This window comes from Heliangelus exortis, chromosome 5 (assembly GCF_036169615.1).
Source record: "Heliangelus exortis chromosome 5, bHelExo1.hap1, whole genome shotgun sequence".
Taxonomy (NCBI): Eukaryota; Metazoa; Chordata; class Aves; order Apodiformes; family Trochilidae; genus Heliangelus; species Heliangelus exortis.
The window spans coordinates 37087076-37112377 of record NC_092426.1 but is presented as its reverse complement, the minus strand read 5'-3'; the positions used below and the strand labels follow the sequence as shown (position 1 = coordinate 37112377).

At 41.7% G+C, this 25302-nt stretch overlaps 1 protein-coding gene across 1 annotated transcript in view; it reads right to left on the bottom strand.

Annotated features, from left to right (window-relative positions):
• Positions 1 to 25302, bottom strand: part of SPTBN5 (spectrin beta, non-erythrocytic 5) — a 100213-nt gene that overhangs the window by 53449 nt on the left and 21462 nt on the right. Inside the window, exons 15-33 of the mRNA XM_071744664.1 lie at positions 24452 to 24703; positions 23967 to 24254; positions 23095 to 23341; positions 21927 to 22066; positions 20841 to 20940; positions 19199 to 19369; positions 18934 to 19098; positions 17944 to 18170; positions 17168 to 17354; positions 16033 to 16233; positions 14780 to 14896; positions 14020 to 14183; positions 13609 to 13741; positions 11558 to 11703; positions 10725 to 10839; positions 8731 to 8841; positions 7404 to 7583; positions 4159 to 4362; positions 1614 to 1763 (exon numbers count right to left, since the gene is read on the bottom strand). Of these exons, the coding sequence (XP_071600765.1) occupies positions 1614 to 1763; positions 4159 to 4362; positions 7404 to 7583; positions 8731 to 8841; positions 10725 to 10839; positions 11558 to 11703; positions 13609 to 13741; positions 14020 to 14183; positions 14780 to 14896; positions 16033 to 16233; positions 17168 to 17354; positions 17944 to 18170; positions 18934 to 19098; positions 19199 to 19369; positions 20841 to 20940; positions 21927 to 22066; positions 23095 to 23341; positions 23967 to 24254; positions 24452 to 24703 (3298 nt within the window). The remainder of the gene's footprint in view (positions 1 to 1613; positions 1764 to 4158; positions 4363 to 7403; positions 7584 to 8730; positions 8842 to 10724; positions 10840 to 11557; positions 11704 to 13608; positions 13742 to 14019; positions 14184 to 14779; positions 14897 to 16032; positions 16234 to 17167; positions 17355 to 17943; positions 18171 to 18933; positions 19099 to 19198; positions 19370 to 20840; positions 20941 to 21926; positions 22067 to 23094; positions 23342 to 23966; positions 24255 to 24451; positions 24704 to 25302) is intronic.

Below are 25302 nucleotides of genomic sequence, written 5' to 3'. Positions count from 1 at the left end.
TTCACGGTCTGCAGGGTCACAGCTTTCATTCTCAGGCTTTGCTTTGTCTGAAGGAACTTGTGGCAGAGGCTGTGGTTGATTCTTACAGGAGAATTGCCCCAGTCTGTGCTGAGCATCCATCCCTTTTTTGTCAGCCCACCTCAGAGCATATGCCAGTGGTAAATTAATCTGAATAAAAATTTAACTTGAAGTACAGCATGTGCTGGGGGCATGTTGAAATTGTCAGGTGGAACCCTTTTCATGTAAGAGTAACTTTGTCTTTTGCAACCAGGACTCATGACAGCAGGGCAAGGAGAAACACTAACCCAGAGTAGCTTTGGATGTATTTACCTGTGAAGTAATTACAAAGGAGGAAACCAGGTGCCATAATCCCAGGATTTCTGTATGTTGGCTGATCTCCATTTCGTGCAAAGAGAAAAAAAGATAGTGCCCCAAATTTTGGAGAGTTTAAATTTTCTCTGATTTCTCCATCCTTATGGAGGAGTTTAGAAATTATGTCTCATTGCTTGTTAGGGACTTGAGATAGTTTAGTGCAAATGGTGTCATTTGCTTATTAAGGAACAAATTTTTTTTTTTTTTTTTTTTTTTTTTTTCATGGACAGAACTATTTTACTCCATAAACCTGATGCTATGTGAAACTCTGGGTTTTGTGCTTTGGCAGAAACTCAGAATGCAGGCCATGCTTGCCAAAGGTGCCACTTGTAAGGAATTATAAGATATGCAATTCCTTCAAGGAATAAGTAGCAGAAGGCTTTAAGACCACATGCCCCAAAGAGTTAAGTATCACTGCATGGCACAGCCCAAGGTCAGTTTTCCAAAAGATTTAGTGCCAGTGGCAAAGCATTGCTGGAAAACAGCTCAGCAGAAACCAAGAACCATTATACTGTGCTGCCAGTGGTCTTGGAATATTAAGAATTATTTTTCCTTAATTATGAAGGATTCAGAGGTACAACCTTCCTTGACCTTGCTTCAGTCCTTCCATTTCACAGCCTTCAACCCATCAATATGGTTTGCACATCTCAACAGTTACAGAATTCTATCAATCCACACTGCTACAAACTCCCCTTAGAACCCAGAAGTCAATTAATTTTCCTGGATTAACTCACACTGCCAACATTCACCTTCCAGCAGTTGGATTTCCCTTGTAGTACCCCTCAGTCTGGGGTGAGGTTTCCAGCAATACCTGCTGGAAGTAGGTAGATTCCCTGTCTCCCTCTCTTTACATTTTCTCTTCCCTCTGAAGTCTACAAAAAAATTGCTAAGCAAATGGCATGGGGTGATCTGCTGGTAAAGCTATTCCTGAACTCTTGTCTCCCTCTTCTGTTGTGACACTTTTCTTTTTTTAGTTCTTATGTTTATTTGCAGTGAATTTCCCCTCAGGCAAGGATCATCTTGTGTCTGCTTCTGCACCTCAGCCCCACAGGAAAAGGAGGGTTTTGTAGAGTGATCCAGTGATAGCACAGTGCAAATAATAGCAATAAAAGGAGTGCCTTGTCTACACACAAACCCAAGGATTTTTAACTTGTAGGTTTCCAGTAGTGGCCCTTTTAGTTTGGAAGAGTTCAAATTCTTGAAGAGTTTAACTACTTATCTCAAGGCTGTAATTCACTCACCTCCTGTGAGTTCAGGATCATGTCCAGGTGATCCCAATCCTTGTAGAACATTTGTTCTTGGTGTGTTTTCTCCAACCACTCCTTCTTCTGTTTCCATTCACTGTACACATTTTCCTTCTCTTCCAACAGGGCCTGGAGCTTCTGCTTAATCTGAACACAATTTGAAATTAAAAACTTACATTGGTCTTTATACTCCATGGACCAGTGTGAGGTGGGAGGAGAAATTATTGAGTGGTGGATAAGCCCCTTCCATTGCAATAAAATTGTCAAAGAGAGAAGAGGAAAACAAGTTCTAGCACTGATATTTGGACAGAGAGAAAACCAGAGGTTTTCTCATTTCAGGCTGACAGCATAGAGAGCAGTCCAAGCAGGAGCAAAGGTGAGTAACTGTTTCTCAAATGTACCTTCTAGAATCAAATCCTAGCTCTGCATTATCTTTAATTATAAAACCCAGTTACAGCACTTCAGACTGGGAGAGGACAGATACTTATCAACATAGGATGTCCAGTGAATAAGTGCCTCAACATTAGAACTCATATAATTTCAGCTTCTAAGATTGGTATATCCACAGGCCTTCTATAAATTATTTTTTTTTTGGTAGATTTTCTACAGGAAAAGGACTTTACATCAGTAAGATTTCTAGTTACTATAGTAATAAATTTGAATAGCCAACAAAATTTCAGGAAATATCTTGATCAGATGGGAGGATAATTTGCAAAAAATGCAATTTCCTGAAGGTATTCAAGAGACATGGTAATGAATTGCCAGGGGAGAAGTAGACAAGTGAGTACTGGGAAGACACAGTGCTATGAGAATATTAGGAGTCTTGATTAAACTGACATATTGATTTCCATCTTCCATTTCTGGGGAGTTAAATGCACCAACATAATTATTACAGAAAATATTTCAATTAATCTTTAAGCTCTCTCATAGGTTTGAGTGTCTGACAGGTTTTTTTTTTTGTCCAGCCAGGTATGGTATGGATATAGCACAGTACATGTGTGATAGCCCAGTCTGAGAAGTGGTTGGGATTATCTCCATTGCTCAGACCACAGTGAATTTCTCACATCACAAAACGATATCAGGGCTTAGAAAAGACCTCTGAAGATCATCAAGTCCAACACCCCTGCCAGAGCAGCACCAAACTAGGGCTGGACACTCAGAAATGCATCCAGATGAGGCTTGAAAGTCTCCAGAGAAGGAGACTCCACAGCCTCTCTGGGGAGCCTGTGCCAGGGCTCTGTTACCCTTAGAGTAAAGAAATTCCTGCTCATGTTGAGATGGAACTTCCTGTGCTTTCTCCTGGATCCACTGCCCCTCATCCTATCACAGGGCACAACTAAGAGGTTGTCCCTTCCTTCTTGAAGCCCAGCCCTCATATATTTATACACATTACTAAGATCTCTTGGTCTCAGTCTCCTCCCCAGAAAAAGCCCCAGGTCTCTCAGCCTTTTTTCATAAGGCAGGTGTTCCAGTCCCTTCAGCATCCTCACAGCTCTCCCTTGTACTCTCTCCAGTAAATCCCTGTCCCTCTTGAACTAAGGAACCCAGAACTGGATGCAATGCTCCAGGTGAGGTCTCAAAGAGCAGGGCAGAGAGGGAGAAGAACCTCCCTCAATCTGCTGGACACACTCTGCTTAATGCACCCCAGGATGCCATTGGTCTTCTTGGCCACAGGTAGCCAAGAAGGCCAATGGCATCCTGGGCTGGCTCAGGAACAGCGTGGCCAGCAGGTCCAGGGAAGGGATTCTGCCCCTGTGCTCAGCCCTGGGGAGGCCACAGCTTGAGTCCTGTGTCCAGTTCTGGGCCCCTCAGCTCAGGAAGGAGATTGAGGTGCTGGAGCAGGTCCAGAGAAGAGCAAGGAGGCTGGGAAGGGATCCAGCACAAGTCCTGTGAGGAAGGGCTGAGGGAGCTGGGGGTGTTGAGGCTGGAGAAGAGGAGGCTCAGGGGAGACCTCATCACTCTCTCCAACTCCCTGAAAGGAGGTTGGAGCCAGGGGGGGGTTGGGCTCTTTTCCCAGGCAACTCTCAGCAAGACAAGAGGGCACAAGAGGTCTCAAGTTGTGCCAGGGGAGGTTTAGGTTGGACATTAGAAAGAATTTCTTTCCAGAGAGGGTGATCAGCCATTGGAATGGGCTGCCCAGGGAAGGGGTGGATTCTCCATCCCTGGAGATATTTCAAAAGAGCCTGGATGTGGCACTCAGTGCCATGGGCTGGGAACTGCAGTGGGAGTGGATCAAGGGTTGGACTTGATGATCTCTGAGGTCCCTTCCAACCCAGCCCATTCTATGATTCTATGATTACTGTCCCATGGTCCATGTCCCAAATAAACCCAGAAAATGCCAGGACTCAGCTATTGCTGAGGCAGGAAATGGGCCAGATGATTTTGTGCCCAAGCTGGGTAATACACTGAGGCAAATGTAGGTCATGCTTATGGATTTGTGTGAGTGCACACATGCTTATGGCATGATTAGGTATAGAATGCTAATTACCCTGGTGTTGAGTGGCTGAATGGATGTGGCTGAACTCAAATGCGTTTCAGTTACCTCTTTTGATCCTGTTTCCTCATCTTGCAGGAGAGACTGGCCCAGATGCACAACATGGTTGTACTTCTCTTCTCGTGCTTCAATCTCTGCCAGCAGCTGTTGATGCTGTGTAAGTCTCAGGCTGCTGGTAGATATGTCCCTAATGGTCTCCTTGGCTCTCATTTCCCTTATTATTTCTGCTGCCCATGAGAAGTAGTCCCACACCTGGAAGGCAAGAAATGTGAAAGTTAATGTTAGAGCTCAAGCTTGGATTATCAGGCTGGAAAATCATAGGCTGACTGTTCAGCTTGAAGTCTACAATAGCTAAGGAAAGCACACATTAAAAGAAAGGGTTTCATTAGGGCTTCTATGAATTTTAACAAGGGTGGATAACATGATTACAGGAATTTCTACTTACTGGGTTATATCACATGTTTTGTAATGCCATAATCATAAGCAAACTGTCATATCACATTAATGAGAATGTGATTTCATTTAGTGCCCTTTGAGTGGTCTTAAGTGTTTTCTGATAATCAGAAATATCACCCTGTTTTTCTGTGACTTAGCTTTGGCTAATACAGCTCTATCCAGAACTTAAGTTGTAGAGATAATGTAAAATAAGACTGAGAATTTTCAGCTGAAAACCAAATGAACTTGCTCTAATAGAGAAAAAAGGCAAATCTCAGGTCAGAAAAAAATTGCTTAAGCATATCAGGAATGTAGATTCAGCTCTTGGTATATGACTGAGATTGGCACAAAAACAGTTCAGGAAGGAACAAGATGTAAGTTTACTTCTAAATTCTGATGAACCAGTAAGCCTATCTACAATATCTTCCAGTGTCTGAAGCATTCAAAAGAGGCAAGTATAAGAAAGAAAATTCTTAAACAAATCTTAGAACTATTTTCTGATTGTGACTGAAGAAACTTGTGCAAATAAAAATAATTTAACATTTTCTGTGAGTCTGTCTTTGCACTTTATTCTGCACCTTCACCAGTCCACTCACTTAAGAGATCTCCTTTAGATCTGTAGAGTGGGTGTTGTGCTCACCTGTGTCAGTTGGTAAAAAATAGGATTGGAAGGGACTATACTGGATATTATATGGGATGAATAACTAGGTTTTGTTATAGTTTAATTGTGTTTGGATTAATTGATTCAATTCTGAGGTGGTAAATGATGTTTTCATTTTCAAGTGTATTTTGAAGTGTATGTTATGTATAATAGATGCTGAAGAAAATTGCTCTTTTACAGCAGAAAACTAGAAATTTTCTCTTATGAATGGCTGAGGGATTTTCCACTGAAGGAACCTGTATAATGCAAATAGCTTCTTGCTTGTTCCATTTTACACATGGATTTTTATCTCTATCATCAAATTTTCATAAAGCTTGTTAGAAAGACAAAAGGCTCATTTGCCTACATCACTGGAGCCCATCTAATTTTCCTTAAGTCAAACTCTAATTAATTTTATTTTCCCCATTAATATTTCTGCTCAAGGTAATGGATTCCTAACAGTTAAGAAGCAAACCAACCAAACCCTCAAAAACCCAGGATGCCATAGACATCCTTTATCTCTAGCTGTGCACATCTTTGGATAAAATATGACAGGTAAGGCTATTTTGAGCACTTCTAAGAGGCTTAGTGTGGATTAGCCTAATGTGCAGAAGCTTCTCATGCTAACACAAAAGCATCCTGTACGTTAAGGTAAACTTTTGGAAAGGATTTTTCCAGGAGCATAACCTGAATATACTCCCAGCAAACATAGAATGTTACCTACCAGAGGTATCTTTAGCTGACACTGAACTTACACCTGGAACAGTTCAAGGATATGAAGCATGGGGATGTATTCTAGAAATCCACATTGGCAACATCATGATAAAAGGGGGCACCTTTGCTGTTTCAGTACCTGCTAACACAGCAATAACCAAATCAAGTGCAGAGATGTAGCTGAAGTGCCTTCTGAGGAACTGGAACTTTTGCTGCTCACAAAATATTCTGTGGCTAAGCATGGCTCAGTGACCTAGTGAGTTCTTTGGAGAGAAAAATTCTGTGTACTGCAGATTCTGGGGATCTGCTGATCTCTGCATCTCACTGCATTTATGCTGCTTGAGAGGTTACTGCAAAGCCCAGTGAGCTGTATTCAATGCATTCCATGAAGTTAACCAAGGGTTATTGCATGCCCAGAGACTGAGTGAAGAAAATTTGAGCCATTAAAAATGGGAGTCTAACATCAACTTTCATCACTCTTACTCAGTGGGAATTGCAGTGTTTGAAAAGACTTTTGCTGCTTGTGGGCAGTTTCTGACAACTATCAGCTGTCCTGTACACAGCTGGATACAAGCATCCTTTTCTAAAAGAAGGCAGAAGACCTTTATTCTCTAGAATCCTAGAATCATAGAATGGGCTGGGTTGGAAGGGACCTCAGAGATCATCAAGTCCAACCCTTGATCCACTCCCGCTGCAGTTCCCAGCCCATGGCACTGAGTGCCACATCCAGGCTCTTCTGAAATATCTCCAGGGATGGAGAATCCACCCCTTCCCTGGGCAGCCCATTCCAATGTCTGATCACCCTCTCCAGAAAGAAATTCTTTCTAATGTCCAACCTAAACCTCCCCTGGCACAACTTGAGACCTCTTGTGCCCTCTTGTCTTGCTGAGAGTTGCCTGGGAAAAGAGCCCAACCCCCCCCTGGCTCCAACCTCCTTTCAGGGAGTTGGAGAGAGTGATGAGGTCTCCCCTGAGCCTCCTCTTCTCCAGCCTCAACACCCCCAGCTCCCTCAGCCCTTCCTCACAGGACTTGTGCTGGATCCCTTCCCAGCCTCCTTGCTCTTCTCTGGACCTGCTCCAGCACCTCAATCTCCTTCCTGAGCTGAGGGGCCCAGAACTGGACACAGGACTCAAGCTGTGGCCTCCCCAGGGCTGAGCACAGGGGCAGAATCCCTTCCCTGGACCTGCTGGCCACGCTGTTCCTGAGCCAGCCCAGGATGCCATTGGCCTTCTTGGCCACCTGGGCACACTGCTGGCTCCTGTTCAGCTTCCTGGCAATCCAGACTCCCAGGTCCCTTTCTGCCTGGCTGCTCTCAGCCACTCTGTCCCCTCTGTCTAACACCTTTCCAAATAGCTACAGGCACTTCAATATTTCATTAATAACACAGGGAGCAACTGCAGCCTTTTACATCAACCTGGAAGTACTTCCAACCTGGAAGCACACCTATAATTCTCATAATTTGAGACCCAATTGTAGGCCAATGTGCAAAGGCAGAAGTTCTTACATGTGCCTGGAACTGGTAAAGTTTGTAGGCTTGTTCCAGAAGTTTCTTGCGGAATTCCACTTTGGACTTGAGGGCCTTCCAGCTGGTGACTATTGCCTCCTGCTTTGCCTTCAGAGCTTCCAGCTGCTGCTGTGAGCAATGGCTCAGCATGTGGTTTGCAGACTGGATCAGATCCTCCAGCTATTCAGAGGGGAAAAAAGAGGAGAGGAAAGAGAGAGTCATAGAAATACAGCTGATAGCAGAAGAGTTACCATAAGGGCCATGTTGATTGTACATGAAACTAGTTTCATGTACAATAGTTTCTCTCCTAACTTTTCTCATAATAAAAGCTTCCTTAATTTCAGTTCTGTGGAATAACAGTGACATCCAGTGTTTGCTCAGGCTCATGACAACAGTGTTTTTTAAAACAGGCAGGCAGATTCTGTTTCTCCTTTTTACAATACCATTTATTACATGAGTAATGCAAAAACCAGCTAACCATACCTGGTTTTCCCCAGTGACCATATAGATTAACTGTGACTATACTCTCTTCATGCTGTTTTACCTTTTAAAAGTAACAAGCAGGTGGTGGGGTCATTTCAGGTGTTATCTCCCACAAGGCCAAGATATGAGGCCACTGATAAGTGATACTGGGATAACTACTGCAGAAATCCCAATATAAGACATGCTATGTTATATTTACTAAATGAGAGGATGAAGGGAAAACTCATACTGGTTTTATTTGTCTATTGGAAGGCAAATCTATAGACAAGGGAGCTTTCTAAATAACAGCTGTTCTTATGAACTGAAACTTTTTACAAGTTTCTATGATGAGCCCTTTCCTTTTTTCTCACAGTCCAATTCCTGTTCCTCTAAACTTGTTGAAAATTAGAGGCTCCTGGCCCATCCTTCCTTCTGTAACTCTCTGTAGTTAATGCATTTTGCATCAAGTGAAAATTCAGTTTCTCTGCACATAAAACAGATTCTGGAGTTTTCCTTGTAATGATCTGGAACACTTCAAAGAGAGCATTAAACACATCATAAATCCTGGCATAATCACCCATTTCAAACAATGATTAAAAACATCCCTTTGAATCAATTCAACAGGCAATGCTCAGCTTCACATGTTCCTTATGAGATTTTGAATTACCTGCTTTATCTTTACCATTCAAACTCTGAACACATTAAACAAGCAGAAGACTAAGGACCATCCTTAGAGATTCCCAGGGTCTTACCTGGGATATTTTGGCCTGTGATAATTTGGTTCACAACACCAAATCATTACTCTGATTACTGTGGAAACTTGAATTTTGGCCACACATTAAAGACCACAAATTACTTTCATTACCTGCTGCTCATTCCCAGAGAGCTCATGCTCCAGGGCCACATGATTCCTCAGCTGGGTTTGCACACCTCTAATGTTCTTAGCAATATCATCTGGAATACTTTTGGACTTCTCCTAGAAGAAATAAGAGAAAGGTTTATGACTTTCTACTTCCAAGCAAAACACACTACAAGCCTACTTTTTGTGTAGTGCAACTCATACTGTACAGTTAAGGACACTATGGTAAGTAAAAGAAACTTTTAAAAAAAATAAATTGTCCTAGTAACTCACTTCTCAAGTATCATAGTGATCAAGCTACCCAGCTGAACTGTGAGAGATAAAGATTCAAGTCTTTCCTTACTCAGAAAGTACAGGAAGACTCAAAGTCTTACAGGCTTTGAGTTAGGAATCAATCTTGGATAGTTACTGCAGTGATATATAGTGAAATCTTGAAATACCATTAACAACCAACAGCTTCAGGCAATTTTTTGGGATTCAGGTGATCCATCTGTGAACCATCCTCAGATAAAAAATTACACATGCCCTGGAAAGATGAGTGACAGATAGTGTATACTGAAAGAAATACTGTTTTAAAGATTAGAGACATGGAGAAACCATTACATAAAAGAAGACTTTAACATTTATTAACTCAGCAAAGTTTCTGAGAGGATTTAGCTTTTGCACAAAAACTAAACTTTATACACTGGGACCCCAGCAAGCAAAAAGAAAAGGCATTTCAGTTGGAGAATCACATTGTTGTTAGTAATTTCTAATCAACATTGTTCCAGCTTAATTTAGGTAAAATTTAGAAGACCATTTCTAAACATGGAAGAAATATATTTCTGGAACAAATCTGACAGGCTGGTTTGATTTACCAACAGCACATCTTGGTGAGGTGCTGTAAAATGAGATGTGTGCTGCAGTTGCCTGTGTTACAGTGGCACAGGAGGTGGTGACTGAAGCAAAACTTTCTGCACTGTGCTCCTGTAGAAAATTGCTTTCCCTCTTAGACATCTGACCAGATTACACAAGAAGGGCCAGGCAAAATAACTAAATTGCTCTCCCACTCAGTAGTGAAGCTGCTTAATGAGATGCAATTCAAGAAATGTGTATTGGTTACCTGGGTCAAACCCAGCATGATAACTTCTGTGAAGTATTTCTGAACTACCTCAGAATTAACTATTTCAGCACTGAAGTTAAATATGCACCAGGTTCTGAAAAGGCCAGCTTGTGTACAGTGAAATGTGGTGAATTTAGGTTTTCCATTCATGACAGGGAAAGAAAACAGGAATAATTTAGTTGAATAAGGCAGGCTCTGCCAGCATAAGCAAGTAGGAAATCTACCAGACATAACCTAACAAAGCCCTATTGCCCTGCAAAGAGTGAAAACTTGTTGGATTGCCACCTCCTGTACATATCTGCATTAGGGAAACAACACCTCTCATCCCAGCAAGGATGGGGTTTCTTTGTGAAATTCTTCAGGATGCTCACATAAAACAAAACCCTGAAGATTTTGATTGGGACTTCCCCCAGTTTTCATTCTGGGACTGTTTGGAATGATTGCCAGTACTGACTACCAAAATGAAAGAATTTTTTTGATCTGGCTTTTTGCATCAGGTCACATGATTCCCTGACAACCTTCCAGGCTGATTGTTACTGTAATCCAAACAAAAAGGCACTTATTTGTTCATCACATAAAGCTACAGTTGTGTACAAAGACCCACACTGTGGCAGTAAGCAGTTTCTTAGGCCTGATAACTGCAAACATTACTCTATACATTACACTGTGAGACAACTTAGTTCAAGCCCTGGTCTTCTGGGTTTATCTCACAGATCTGTAACTCTATCTGTACTTGGTTTCACCAGGGGTGAAAGGATAGCCTAGGATTTTTTTTATTTTTTTTTACACTTATGGCAATCACATAAGTTTCTCAGCACCCTGAGAATGGTAAGAATATTCCACAAATTAAGCTGAAATTAAGTTTTCGTTACATGAGACTTTCCCACTATTTTTTTACCTCAATGTGGGCCAGAGCATCTGTCAGATCTTGGTAACACTTGTGAATTGCTTCAGCATCTCTCAGCCGTGCACCTCGTAGTCTGGTAATTTCCAACAGCTCCTCCCAGGAGTTCCTACAGGGGAGGATGGGGAAAAGAACCATGGGAAACATTCAGTAAAGGAGATTAAGTCTGAAGAAAAGAGTGATAAAAAGGCCTCCTCTTAGTTTGCCCTCCATTCCTGCAAATAAATTCTGTTGGGGTGATTTTTGAGGGGCAGAATGGCTCTCACCCTACTCTCTCCATGTGGTGCTGCCTGCTTAGGCACTTAAATATGTGGTCCTATGTATGGGTTCCCCTCTTCAATGTGATTTTCAGGTTTTATATGTGGGACCTGCATAACTGAGTCAGACTGAGTCATTTTTTTTATGCTGATCTTGTGGACCAGTTTGGACAGATGTCAGACAGAAGCTCAGAAGAAATTAATGTCATTCCACAGAGAAGTCATGAGATTCCAATTAAAATAACAGAAGCAATAAAGAAGCAACTGAACTCTTAGCCTTTTGTTTAGGTGATAACTGTTTCAAAGGGCAAAGCAATTTCACTCATCCCTTACTTGTCAAGGACCTCTGATGCAATTTACTGGAAGCCAAATCAGCAAGCAGATAACAACTGTATCATAACAGTCTATTTTTAAATGGCAGCAGCCCTTAAACAGTGAGCAAACCAAATATTTTGCAATTAGTGAATCAGGGAGGGGGGGGAGGATGCCTTATCTTTTTCTAATTCCTTCTTCCTCCTTAAGGATGAATGGAAAAGGAAAAACATTATAAGGAAACCACAGATCTCCTACCTCAGCTCTTTCTGCTTCTGCCGAATTTCCCGGGACTCAGAATGCCCACAGCTCAGCAAACTCTCTGCCAGCTGCTGGCAAGCCACAACTCTTTGCCCAGATGCTTCCAAGTGGTGCCTAAAGGTGTCATATTTGGCACAAAGTTGCTTTTGAAGGAAACACAAGAACAAAAAGACATTTTGAGTGCTTTCTTTTCCCAAATGTACCCACTCGGCTATCAGAGCCCAGCCAAAGGACAGGGCTGATTGTATTTGGAGATGAAGAAACTGCCTAAAAATCACTGGATTTTACCTCCAAAGACCACGAGGAGCCACAAGCTATTAGCAAAATGTGAGCTTTGTAAGGCAGAAACATTATTGCCAGGGATGGAAATAAATATTCAGTGTCCAAAGAATTTTAATCACTGTGATATGTTTTCACTTTGTGTATGCAAATGTGTATTCAGTACTGTAGCTGAATAATGTAGTGTAATTTTAAGATGTATGACAAAAGATCTTTTGAAATAAATTATGAGAGTGAGGATTCTGAAGGGCTATTGATTTTAATGGGCTGCCATTAGATTAGTTTCTTGCCATGTGAAGAGGTACAGCTGTAAATGTCTGTACACCTGCCTTTATGATGAAAAAAATGTTTAGGAGACACCACACTGAAATCATAGAATCCTAGAGGTTGGAAGGGACCTCGAAAGATCATCTAGTCCAACCCCCCCTGCCAGAGCAGGGCCCCCTAGAGTACATCCCCTAGGAACGTGTCCAGGGGGGTTTTGAATGTCTCCAGTGAAGGAGACTCCACAACCCCCCTGGGCAGCCTGTTCCAGGGCTCTGTCACCCTTACAGTAAAAAAATTTTTTCTGATATTCAACTTGAACCTCCTATGCTCCAATTTACACCCATTACCCCTTGTCCTATCACTGGTCACCACTGAGAAAAGCCTAACTCCATCTCCCTGACACTCACCCCTTACATATTTGAAAACATTGATGAGGTCACCCCTCAGTCTCCTTTTCTCCAAACTAAAGAGCCCCAGCTCCCTCAGCCTTTCCTCATAAGGGAGATGCTCCACTCCCTTCATCATCTCAGTAGCTCTGTGCTGGACTCTTTCAAGCACTTCCCTGTCCTTCTTGAACTGAGGGGCCCAGAACTGGACACAATACTCCAGGTGTGGCCTCACCAATGCAGAATAGAGGGGGAGGAGAACCTCTCTTGACCTACTAACCACACCTTTTCTAATGCACCCCAGGATGCCATTGGCCTTCTTGGCCACAAGGGCACATTGCTGGCTCATGGGCATCTTCTTGTCTACCAGGACCCCCAGGTCTCTTTCACCTACACTGCTCTCCAGCAGCTCAGCCCCCAACCTATACTGGGACATCGTGTTGTTCTTCCCCAAATGCAAAACTCTACACTTCCCCTTGTTGAATTTCATCTTGTTCCTCCCTGCCCAACTCTCCAGCCTCTCTAAGTCTCTCTGAATGGCAGCACAGCCTTCTGGTGTGTCAGCCACTCCTCCCAGCTTAGTGTCATCAGCAAACTTGCTGAGGGTACATTCTATCCCCTCATCCAAGTCGTTGATGAAGATATTGAACAACACCGGTCCCAGTACCGACCCCTGAGGGACTCCACTGGTCACACACCTCCAACCAGATTCTGCCCCATTGACTACAACTCTCTGACTCCTTTCTTTCAACCAGTTCCTGATCCACCTCACTACCTGATCACCAAACCCATACTTGATCAACTTATGTACAAAGATGCTGTGAGAGATGAGGTTGCTCTCTGTAGGTATGAGCATTTTAGTATGCGTAAAAAAAAAATCAACATATAAAAAAATTTTAAAAATAAAAGCATATAAAAAATAAACAGCTGAGCCCTGTGCTCACAGAATGTGTCAGGCAATGCTGCCTGTCTGTCAGGTCAACCCACTCTTCACCCTTCACTGGTCTCGGGTCTCTGTGCTTGTTTCTTACACTGACTTACAAGTTTTCAAGGCCATCCACAGACCCCTTCTATAGTCACACATTGTTTTTTTAATCTGCTACTAAAAAAACTCACCAAGACATGTTCATAGTCATTTCCATAGTCTTCAGACCTGGCTGTTTGTTTCTGCTGAGTGATCCAGTCCTGCAGATCTTCATATTCTCGTAGGAACTCATGCAGGACAAGAGTCTCATCCAGCTTCTTCCCTCTGTTTGGAGAAAGAGACAAGACACTACAACTAAACCAAGGGGCTTCAAATGTTTAATATGTAGCAAAATTCCATTACTAAAATGCAGAGTTCTTGCTTAGCAATAATGAAAAGCTCATAGGCACACAGAATTCTAATCTAGAAACAAGATGTTTCCTAAAGACAATAGGAAAAAAGAGGAGATAATGGATATAATCTTAGTTCCATTAACTGGAGATATCATTTATTGTCTTTATCAGAATCAGAGCTAGGATTCAAGGGGCAGTTCTAGTTTATACCTTGCTGCTGCTAGTTCCTGCAGCTCCTGGAGTCTGGAATGAGCTCGTTCCTTTGGTGCATCAACCTCAACATACTGAATGGAGCCCCCAAGAGGAAGAGATTGAGCAGTTTCACTCAGTTCTTTCATCATGTTTTGGTAAACAGAAATCTCATGCTCCAGTGCCTGGCAGAGAAAAGAGTGGATTGAGAGACAGTTGCCTAAGATGTGCTCTGTATTGAAACTTTTCAGCAGCCTATGGTATAGTAATTGAGTACTTGGTCACTTTTAGATAATTTTCTAGAAACATTTTTTGAAAAGGAAGTATGTAATCTAAAAAAAAAAAAAAAAAAAAAAAGAAAAAAAAAAAGAGAAAAAAGGGTGAATAAAACAACTAAAAATTCCTGATGTATTATTAGGCAAATTAAAGTGTCCCAGGAATAGTATTCTATCTCTATAGCTTTAATTCTCAGAAAAGAATACAAGGTTTCTGCTTGCATCTTTTGAGATTGAAAAGGAGATACTAGATCATAGTCAGTTTTGGCCTCAGAAAAATGACAATATTCACTGATTGCCTTTTTTCCCTAATTACATTTTTTCCAATTATATTTGTAAGCTGTATTGATTTTTTTTTCCCCTCAGCCCATTCACATGTAGACACACATCAGTGAGAAACATCTTGTAGATGGCTGGACACTCAAGTATCAATGAGACAGGAAATTTGACAACTGCAAACAGACCAGAAGATCAGGCCAGCAAACAGAATTTAAGGAGATAAATACCTTATGTTTCTTGAGGAGTTTGAGAGTTCCATCTTCATCCTTACCATAGTCCTTGCTTGTCACGAGTGGATATTTTTCTGCTATCCAACCCTCCAGGTCTGAAGTACTCATTAAAAACTATCAGTTAAAGAGAAAGCAAATTAATTTCTTCCTCAACCTTCAAAATACTCATGTCTTTTTTGTGACCTAATAAATTCTAAATGGAGAGGGCACTGTAAAATTTCCTCTAATGTTTTACTAAAGAAACAAATAAAGAATACTTAATCCCAAGAACTACTGCTCCTCACTGTGATGTCAAATCATACAAAGTGAAGGAGGCCACAGATGACAGACTTTAGTGAAGGTTAAATAACACCTTCTCTAGGTATCAAAGCTCTGGCAATAAGTTTCAAGTTGTCTCAATTTCCTTCACATCACTACCCTTATTTGACTCTTTCTTTACCTTATTCACTAAGGATAAGGACTAACTTTATAATGCCAGTGTGATATTGCTCCTTCCCCTTTCCAGAGAAGTTCAAATCATCTGTATAAATCAGGCTTCATAAAACCTACAGTATGGACATTTCCTCTGAGAATAAGAGATAAGAGCCAGATGATCAAATTCCACAGGGAGCAAACTTCAGGTGTGAACTGTGCAAATGCTGTTTATGTCTAAAAAACTGCATGTGTTATCTGAGTAACTGCACTCCTACATCATCCACTGATGACAGACATTATGGATTACTCAGCTAAATATTTGCATGTTTGTTTTTGTTTTTTTTTTTTTTAAACAGGGTGAACATAAAGGTCCAGAACCCTGTTGAAATAAATAGGGCCAATAGTCCTAAGTCACTGAACAAAATGTTATCAGTTCCTCAGCATCATTTTGTTGCCTGGGTAAAGATGGGGTGGCACCAGAGATCCCTTCTTTCCTTGTCAGAATTCTCCAGTCTGAAGATCCAGTTAAGGATCCAAGCTCAGGATCTGTACTTAAGTCAAATCTTGAGACTTTATAAAGCTACTGAGAGGAGAAATGGGTGTTCTACACCCAACCAGAAGAGATGGGCAGGGAGCCCAAGGCACATCTCTGGAGCAGCATCTCTAGACTGGGGGCTGGATTCAACTCTGCAACCCAGCCCTCCATCCCCAGGAGTCTGGGCCCAAGCAACTGAGCTGAATATAAGTCCCAGCAAAGCTGCTTTATTCTTAACTTTAAAGCTTTGGTCTTCTGGTTGAAGAAACTATTTTGTAAGCATTTTGCTGTAGGTTTGTACCTCCTGGAAGTGAACTGAGTGCTGCAGCTGCTTCATCCTTTCCTCACAGGCTTTCTCCAAGCCCTGCCAGGCAGTCAAAAGCTCCTGGCATTTCTCACTTATTTTTGGAGCTGATGGGTGCTGGCCAACAACCATTGTTTTTCCTTTTTCCAGGACCCTCTGGACTTGCTGTTTGTGGGCATTCACTTCTGCCTGCAGTTCCTGGGAATGAGACACAAGAAAAAATAAGAGGAAAAGAATGGGTAAATGAGGACAAAGCAGCCAGGGATGCCTGGGAGATGGAGGAGGAGAAAGGATGAGATACAAAGCTAGGGGATGCTGAAAAAAGTGTTGAGCTGCTGATGGGAAAATAATATATCCCAGAAGATAAATGGCTTGGAGGATGATGGGAAGAGAGACATTGTCAACAATACCATGAAGATCATCAGACTCCTGCTTCATAAAACCTTCACACTTATTTTATAACCTTTGTCATGGAACCTGCAACCCAGCTGCTGCAAAATGCAGTGTTGCCTGTGGTCCAGGGCAGTTCTGAGGTGCCCTTCCATCTGTGGGGAACTGCTACAGTCCAGCTCTCTAGAAACCAGTGTTAATTTGTGTTTATAAATATTTTGACTGGCTTGTCCAAACCCTTATACAAGGAGTAGACAACTAAAAAAAACCATTAAATATCTGTTACATGCTCTCCTAGACAATCTAGCATGTGAATACCTCAGGACTGTCTAATGAAACAGCAAGCATAGAACCAAAATAGGATGGGCATATAACAGTCAAAATATTCAGCCCAGATCAAACCATAAAAAAAAACCCTTTTTTTTTTCCTATTCAGTGTAAGGTGCACTAGCTTTTTATCCATTTTTAATGAGAAGTTCTAAAAAAATTCTCAGAAGACTAATACTGCAAAATATGACAAATTTTGCAGTTCCCACAGCAATTCAACGTGTGCTCTGAAAATTCTCACCACATCTCTGACTTGCCTCAGTTCACTGCAACCATTTTAGTGTTGGAATCAGTGAATGTGTGGCTTGCAACAGACTTCCTGAAGGTAAAAGAAAAATTAGCAAGTGTTGCTCTGCAGGCTGAGGAGAAATGCAAGGTGCCAACATGATAAATTACATCTGATTAGACGAGTTACCTTGTGTTTTTGCAACAGACTTTGAGCCACATCCAGTGTCTTCCCACAGTTGGTGGAATGGGCAATAGGCAATCTCTCATTAATCCAGTTCATTTCCATGTCATGATAATGGAAGAACTCATGGAGATCCACTGAAGCTTCCAGCAACTTATGCCTCTCCTCAAGAGGTGCTTGCAAAGACTCAAACCTAAGGGTCATACATCAAATACACATTAAAATGTTTTTATCTTGATTCTGCCAAGAGAATTAGAGAACAACCCTGAAGATTAGAAAACATTGTACACTTCCTTGCAATTAAATGTCAATGGTTGTTGCTTTGTGCACATATAAGAATCCCTTCTCCAGAAGTCTCCTCTTGGCAAGTAGAGCTGTGCAATAACACTACATGTGAGCAGAGAAAAAGTGATTTACACTTTTGTAGTCCTAAGCTGGTCCTGTGATGTTTCAAGGAACTGAACACTGCTGAATGCTGGATCCCTGCACCTCTTGGAAAGCAGTAAATGACCTATGGATAAGTAGAGAACTAGAGGAGTGCAGCAGGTGAGGAGCAAGGTACAGTAAGAAAGGTTGAGATGGGTCAACCTTTTGATCTCTAGGTGCAGATCAAAATACAGTCGTGGTATTAGTACCATGACATTAGTGCCACCAATGGGAGAAGGAATGATTCTTGAATATGGGTTAAACCTAATCAACTGACAGGTACTTTCTAGACAGTAGAAAAAAAAAAATGCTATTTGTTCACAAAGGATAGAGACAGAAAGAGAATCACACCACACCTTCTCAGATATTTCTGTGTTTCATCCAGAATCCTCTGGGAGTCAAAGTGATTGGTGGCCATTTTCCTTGCATGGGACACAATAGAGTTCATTTTCTCTGCCAGCTCACGTGTCTCATTTTCCAGCTGCCTGTGCTGCTTGAGCAGATCACGGCTGGAGCGTAAATCATGGCCTGTCTCAGATTCCTGAAGAACTTTCTCAATTTTCTCTATCTTCTTTTTGGCATCCTGCCAGGGAAACATCACAGCACACTCATATTGACCTTTCAGCATAATTTTCTTTCACTCAGCCCCTCCCCTGACAGCTTCCTGGAGAAAATTTTTAAATCCTTATGTCCTTTCTTGGTAAGGTGATGGCCAGGTGTCTCTAGGAGGCATGTCCTGGGAGTATTTTGTTTTGCACACTATTTTTGAGTATTCTTCTCTCTGAGAAACTAAAGCACATTATTAAAAGCAGTCTCTTTGAACCATCTTCAGTGACATAATAGAAAACAATCAAATAACCTTTAAAAGCTTCAGATTTTTGCTACCCCCCCTAAGCTGTTCTATGATATGCTGGAACCAGAACAGCTTTACAGCACATTTCTCCTCTTACACAATTTGCCTGGATGACAATTTATTTAATACATTGCCATACCCCCAACATGCCCCCAGACTGACTCCAAGCAAGCAGTTATATTTGCACAGCATTGACCCATGCAGAGGGGTTTGATTGTTTTCCCAGTGCAGTGGCCACAGAGATGCAGTGATGAGATTTGTGTCTTGGTGAGGTGCAGGCACTGTTATCCTGCTCATAGCTTTGCAGTGACCTTGGTCAGTGTTGTACTGGGTTTTACATCCCAAGACTGCAGACAAAGTGGACACCTTTAAATACAGTTTCATCTGGATGGCATTCTGTTCCTTTTTTTTTTTTTTTTGTGAGGACAGCAAAACAGAGGAACAGTGCTTTTAGGCCATTTCTTCCCTCTCTTCTTCCCCATCACCTACTGACCTGGAGCAGTTCCATGAGCTGTTCTTGCTGCCCAGCTTGTCTTAGCTTGTCACCTCTCTCTATCATTTTACTGTACAATTTCTTCCACTTCTTTTGAAGCTCTGACATCTTCTCCTGGATAGAAACTGCAGCATAATGGTTGTCTTGAATCAGTTGCTTTCCTTTCTGGAGAAACACAGCACAGTTATTTATCTATTTTTTTAGCAGATCAGCATCTGTGATGTCTGGGACTAGATGGGAGACTCAGCTCCAAAACTGTGTTCACCTTTATCAGTGTTTCAAAGTGTTCTTCATTAGCCATCATTTCCTTCTCAGCAGCCTCATGCCATTTCAGCTTACGTAGAACATTTGTTGGGTCACGATAGGATTCATCTGATGCAATCTTGTATTTCTCTTCCATCCATATCAAAAGCTCAGCAGCATCACGATTAAATTCCTTACAGAAACAGAAAAGAAAAGTTAATTTAACTTCTGATTCTGCATGACTTTTCAGTGCATCCTTGCTGATTTTTTTTCCTAATGATTTAGAAATGTGATATATTTTCATAGAATCATAGAATCATAGGGGTTGGAAGGGACCTCGAAAGATCATCTAGTCCAACCCCCCCTGCCAGAGCAGGGCCCCCTAGAGTACATCCCCTAGGAACGTGTCCAGGGGGGTTTTGAATGTCTCCAGTGAAGGAGACTCCACAACCCCCCTGGGCAGCCTGTTCCAGGGCTCTGTCACCCTTACAGTAAAAAAATTTTTTCTGATATTCAACTTGAACCTCCTATGCTCCAATTTACACCCATTACCCCTTGTCCTATCACTGGTCACCACTGAGAAAAGCCTAACTCCATCTCCCTGACACTCACCCCTTACATATTTGAAAACATTGATGAGGTCACCCCTCAGTCTCCTTTTCTCCAAACTAAAGAGACCCAGCTCCCTCAGCCTTTCCTCATAAGGGAGATGTTCCACTCCCTTAATCATCTCAGTAGCTCTGTGCTGGACTCTTTCAAGCACTTCCCTGTCCTTCTTGAACTGAGGGGCCCAGAACTGGACACAATACTCCAGGTGCGGCCTCACCAATGCAGAATAGAGGGGGAGGAGAACCTCTCTTGACCTACTAACCACACCCTTTCTAATGCACCCCAGGATGCCATTGGCCTTCTTGGCCACAAGGGCACATTGCTGGCTCATGGGCATCTTCTTGTCTACCAGGACCCCCAGGTCTCTTTCACCTACACTGCTCTCCAGCAGCTCAGCCCCCAACCTATACTGGGACATCGTGTTGTTCTTCCCCAAATGCAAAACTCTACACTTCCCCTTGTTGAATTTCATCATGTTTCTCCCTGCCCAACTCTTCATAGAAAAGTTGTTCTACTTAATCAACACCTGAATTGGAAGAGGAATGATCTCAAACCACTGATGAGTTTTTAAGCCCTCAGAGTAAGATATTCCAGTCTTTTTTTTTTTTTACCAGATTTAGTAATCTGTTGCCTTTAATTGTCAGTGAAATTTTGCATTTGTGATAGAATATTTTAAATGCAAGTGGACCAGTCCTCCACTATAACTTTGTATCTCAGCACTGGAAGCTAAATCTGGTACCAACACCACACTTATTATAAGTAACTATGCCAATTATTAAGGCCCGGAACAATTATGTGTAATGAGCAGAATAAATTTATCCAGCAGACTAAATATTCTGCTGATATTTTAAATTTAAAAATCTCCATTTTTGTTTCTGTATTTTGCTATTGCTATGGCTTTGTAAGGGTTATCACCAAAGCATCACCTGCTCTCTGGAAAGTGAAAGTCTCATAGCCAGAGAATCTCAGGGGGCTGAGATTCTCCCCCATACTAAGAAAAAGGGTAAAATTATTTCACAGATGCCTGCCCAAATCTGTAGTGTCAGTCTTTTTACCTGCAGCTCTAGGGAATCCAGCAACCTCTGTTTTCTCTCAGCATTGCTTTGTATCAGCCTTTCCCACCTTTGCTGCAGATTGGCAATTCTCCCTTCAATTCTGCCAAGAAAAAGAGCAAGTCCAGTGCAGAAAGAGTCATATTGGTTCCCCTTGTGTTTATGGGTATGAAATAATGGAATCTCACTCAATGCTTGTGCTGACAGGACAACAGGATCTATGGCCCTCTTCTTTGACCATGCTGGGTTTATCTGGAAAGCAGCTATTGCTTGCCAGCTGCTCTGGATTTTCCTTTTGTATTGCTACATCACATTAGTGAATAGCAATGTATTTGACTAAAACATCCAGAGCTTTCTTTTTCCCAAATATTCCACCCCAACTCATGGTTTTCTCAGTGATGTAAGTGTAATGAGGCTCTAGAATGGCCTGATGGTAGTGGTGCTGACAAGAAACCAGATTTGAAGAGCATTTTATAAATTTATGGAGGGAATTTTCAAGATGATGTAACTTGTGACCACAGGAACATGGTCTGTTTGAGCCAAGAGTTCCATTCTGACCCTGTATTTCTAATTCTTGTCTATGCAGAGGTCCTCTTACTAGATCACAGTGGTTCTAGCACAGTAAAAAAAAAATTACAAATGACAGATCAGCTTTGACAAAAACTGGAAAGAGCTGCTCCTGATGTGTTATTTCCCTGTGAAGTCTTCTGTAGATTTTTAACAGTAAACATTAATTCTAATGTGTGATACTGACAAATGAAGAAAAAAAATATTTTATGTAGGCCTTTAATGAGTTTACCATAAAGAAACTCTAACACTCCACACTATGACACAATGCATATTGTTCTAGCTTTCTTTTAAAACGCCACTTTTAACATAAAGCATTTTCCCTTTCTTGTCCTGGGAGCACTGGATGACTGTTTTGTTAGAAAAAAATTCTTTTCCCTCCCCTCCTCACCCCCCACTCCATCCAGCAGATCACAGCTTGAAGGTCAACTAACTCCTGGCTCAGAGAACATTTTCCATCTCACCCTAATCAGACTTGATGCTTTATTAAAGCTAAATAAAAGAGAAGGATTTTGTACTCACACATGAGATGCAAAGTGCTTTCTCTCAATGAGGTTCACCCCAGTTTCATTAAGGGCTTCAACTCTCCTCTTCAGCACCATCAGTAGTTGTTCAAATTCCTGATGTTGCTTCAGCAGGTTTCTAACAGCATCTACATGATCCTGCATTTAAGAAATAAAATTCAATAAAGTTTTTTTCTGTTGTTTCTGTAGCAATGAAAAAACAAAAAAGGACCTCATTTTCCCTCTTCTCTTTCAGGCAGGAGATAGAGTGCACCACCTGCCTGAGGGTGTTCAGGGATTAAAAAAAAAAAACCAGCAGGTGTTCAAGTTTGTATCTTATCTGGTTCTGCTTTAAGTTTCCCTTACGGTTCCACTTTCACTTTTCAACAAAATCTGTTTTCTGAATTTATGCCAGCACTCTGGCACATCTAGGTATGTGCCATAGGAAAGGCTGTCACTAACTAAAATTTTATTCCACTTAGTTGACCCAAAAGTATCAAAGTTTCAATTTCAGCTGAGTGCATACAAAGATGGTGAGGTGTCAAAACCTCCTCCTTCACTGATCTTGTGAATATTGCATAAATTTGTTTTCCCTTCATTGACTTCATTGACATTTTACATATATATATTTATATTTATATATATAAAGTGCCTATCACCATTTTGATAAACATTCTTTGGAACCACTCTGACAGCAGAGGTAAGAACAGGAGTCAGCCTGTTAGTACCTCAGCACTTCTGTTTCCAACCAATTTAAAAAAAAAAAAATACTTAAAAAAAATTTCTTAAAATACTCAGTGAAAAGAATTTTTTTTTATTTTTTTTTTAAAAGTCAGGTATTTACCTCACCAAAAAAAATATTAACTATGTCCAAGCAGGAACCATTTTTCAGTGGTTTGCCACCAGATGAGTCAACTGTACATAACCCATCTGACATGATCAAACACAGCAACAAATAACTCTGTCTGCTTTTAATTTTTTTGAGAGAGAGAGAGAGAGAGACAATGCATTTCATTCTCATTAAGGAAGAACATAAGAACAATTAATAGGAACCTGAAAATCTAGGTAGGTTCCAAGCATTAAAATGTCATGACCATAAGAATGAGCAAAACATCCAATTAAAGAAACCCTGGATGGGGAGATGAAGTAGGAGTAAACAAAATCAGCTGCTTTGCTGCTTTACATACCCCAAGGTCACCCCCCCGGAGAAAAGCCTCATGGCCAGAGAGGGCTGCATTGATACGGTCTCCCTCCCTGTTGAACTTCTGCAATTCCAGGCCATCCTGCAGCTTTTTCTGTCTCTGTTCCCACATTTTTTCCAGCTCCTTCTTCTCCTCAGTCAGCCTCTGCATGGAGTGATGGATTTCTGTGGTCCTGCCATTACCGGCTTGTTCCTGGATTACCTTGTGCCCGAGCTCTTCCAGAAGCAGAAATCTTCCCAGAGGCAAAAAGAAAAGTGAGATCTCACTGGATGAGGGAATAGGAATTCTCTTTCATCACAGCTCTTTGCCCTCTTGGCAGTGTCTGGACATTAAGCATCTCTCTCTCCCTTTCACTACTGTCCAGGATTGTACACTGCAGCTGGTGTTTGCTCAGGGACACTGCCTGGAGGCAGTAGGTAGAGATTTCCCCATTTGGATTGAAAGCTCATGTCAGTAGATTTTCCCATTAAAGGGAGAGGAAGAACAGCTCAGAATTTGGAACTTTATAGCAGGGCAGAAGGACAACAATGTGATGGCAACTGCAGGCATAAAGCCTGACTAGTGAAGGACTCAGGGGTCTGAAGTAAAGTGCAGATGAAACCATCCGTGTGTCACGAGAGCTTGTGGAATACCCCTCCAAACACACAGCTCCTCCTTACCTCTCCAGCAGCCATCAGGATAAATATGCAAACATTAACTGGATTTTCTGTTCCACAGTCTCCTTTTGATACTAAATTTTGAGAGTATTTGCATAAACTCTCAGCATTGATTTCATACACTATTTATTATACATCAGTGACAACTTTCTTTCTCGTGGTACTGTTGTCACATTACCCCCACTCTCTCAGAATCCCTACCTTTCTTTCTGAGACCTGATTTCTTTCAGCAGGTCCTGATGTTCCTTCAGCAGTTGCTCTGCAGAAGCCACATCCACACCCATTTCCTCACTGCTGAGTTTTTCCCCAATGCCTTCTGCCCACAGCAGGAGCCTACGGCTGTCTTGCAGGAAGGAATGTTGGTTTTGGGCCTGCTGCAGAACCACCCATTTCTTTTGGGTCTCCAGCTTGAGCTTTGCCAGAAGCCTCTCCATGGTCTCCACCTGCTCAGTGATGGCCCTGCTCTCTGCAGGGTTGGTGTCTTTAATCCTAAAGGGGAAATAAAATACATTCAGTGGGATAAATATTTCATGCTTTGGGATCTGGCTATTTACACTTCCAGTAAAAAGCAATGTCAGCAAAAAAAGGCAGCAAATACCCCCCACTATCAAGAAAACTTTTGTGGATATAGAGTACTGAGGAAAGGGCAGATACATGCATATGAAAACAAAGAGTGGGTTCCTTACGATTTGGCAACACTCCTCAAGTATTGAATTTTCCTCTCTATCACCAGGACCTCTCTCTCAACTACAGACAGTTTGCGTTGGTCTGACTCCAGCCCAGAGGATGATTTTCCAGGTTCCAGATCCCTGAGTTGGACCATCTTGTCTTGCAGCAGTACTCCTATGCTCTGACAGTCCTGTAGAAATGTCCTCACATCAGCCACTCCAATCAGCTCAGAGCCTTTCTCTTCCTTCAGAATTTCCATGTGTTCCCACCTTGGAGAGAGATAATAATAATAAATAATAAATAATAAATAATAAATAATAATAATAATAAACAACAACAACTTGCATCTAGCCTTAGTCACTACCCCAAAACTTACCTTCACTAAGAGAGCAGATTCTATTAATTGACTTTATACATGACATATACCTTTTTTTTTTCTATTCAGAAAAAGTTTTTTATTAAAAAAAATAAAAATTATCAGGACTTATGTGGTCTAAGGCCACTCCCCTCCCAGCTTCAAAGTTGGTCTCAGTGCCATCTCAATGAAGGGACCCTGTTCAGGTGACTAGAACACACACAACACAATGCCAATAAACAACACTGGGCAAAAGCAGGACACAGCTGTGCCCCTCAGTTCCAGCTGGGTGGCATGGTTCTGGGAGTATGTACACAAGAGGTACTAAACATGGTGAAATCAATGGTGTTTGTTGTTCCTTTCAATATTTGTGAGGGGCACCTTTGCCTTAATGTTTAAGTGACCAAATCAGCTACTGCAGTGCAATGCAGCCAGAGCTGCTCTGAGTGCATCCCTGTCACCTGTGGGTGGGTTCATGTTGCATACACACAAATTGCTGCATTTTAAATGTCC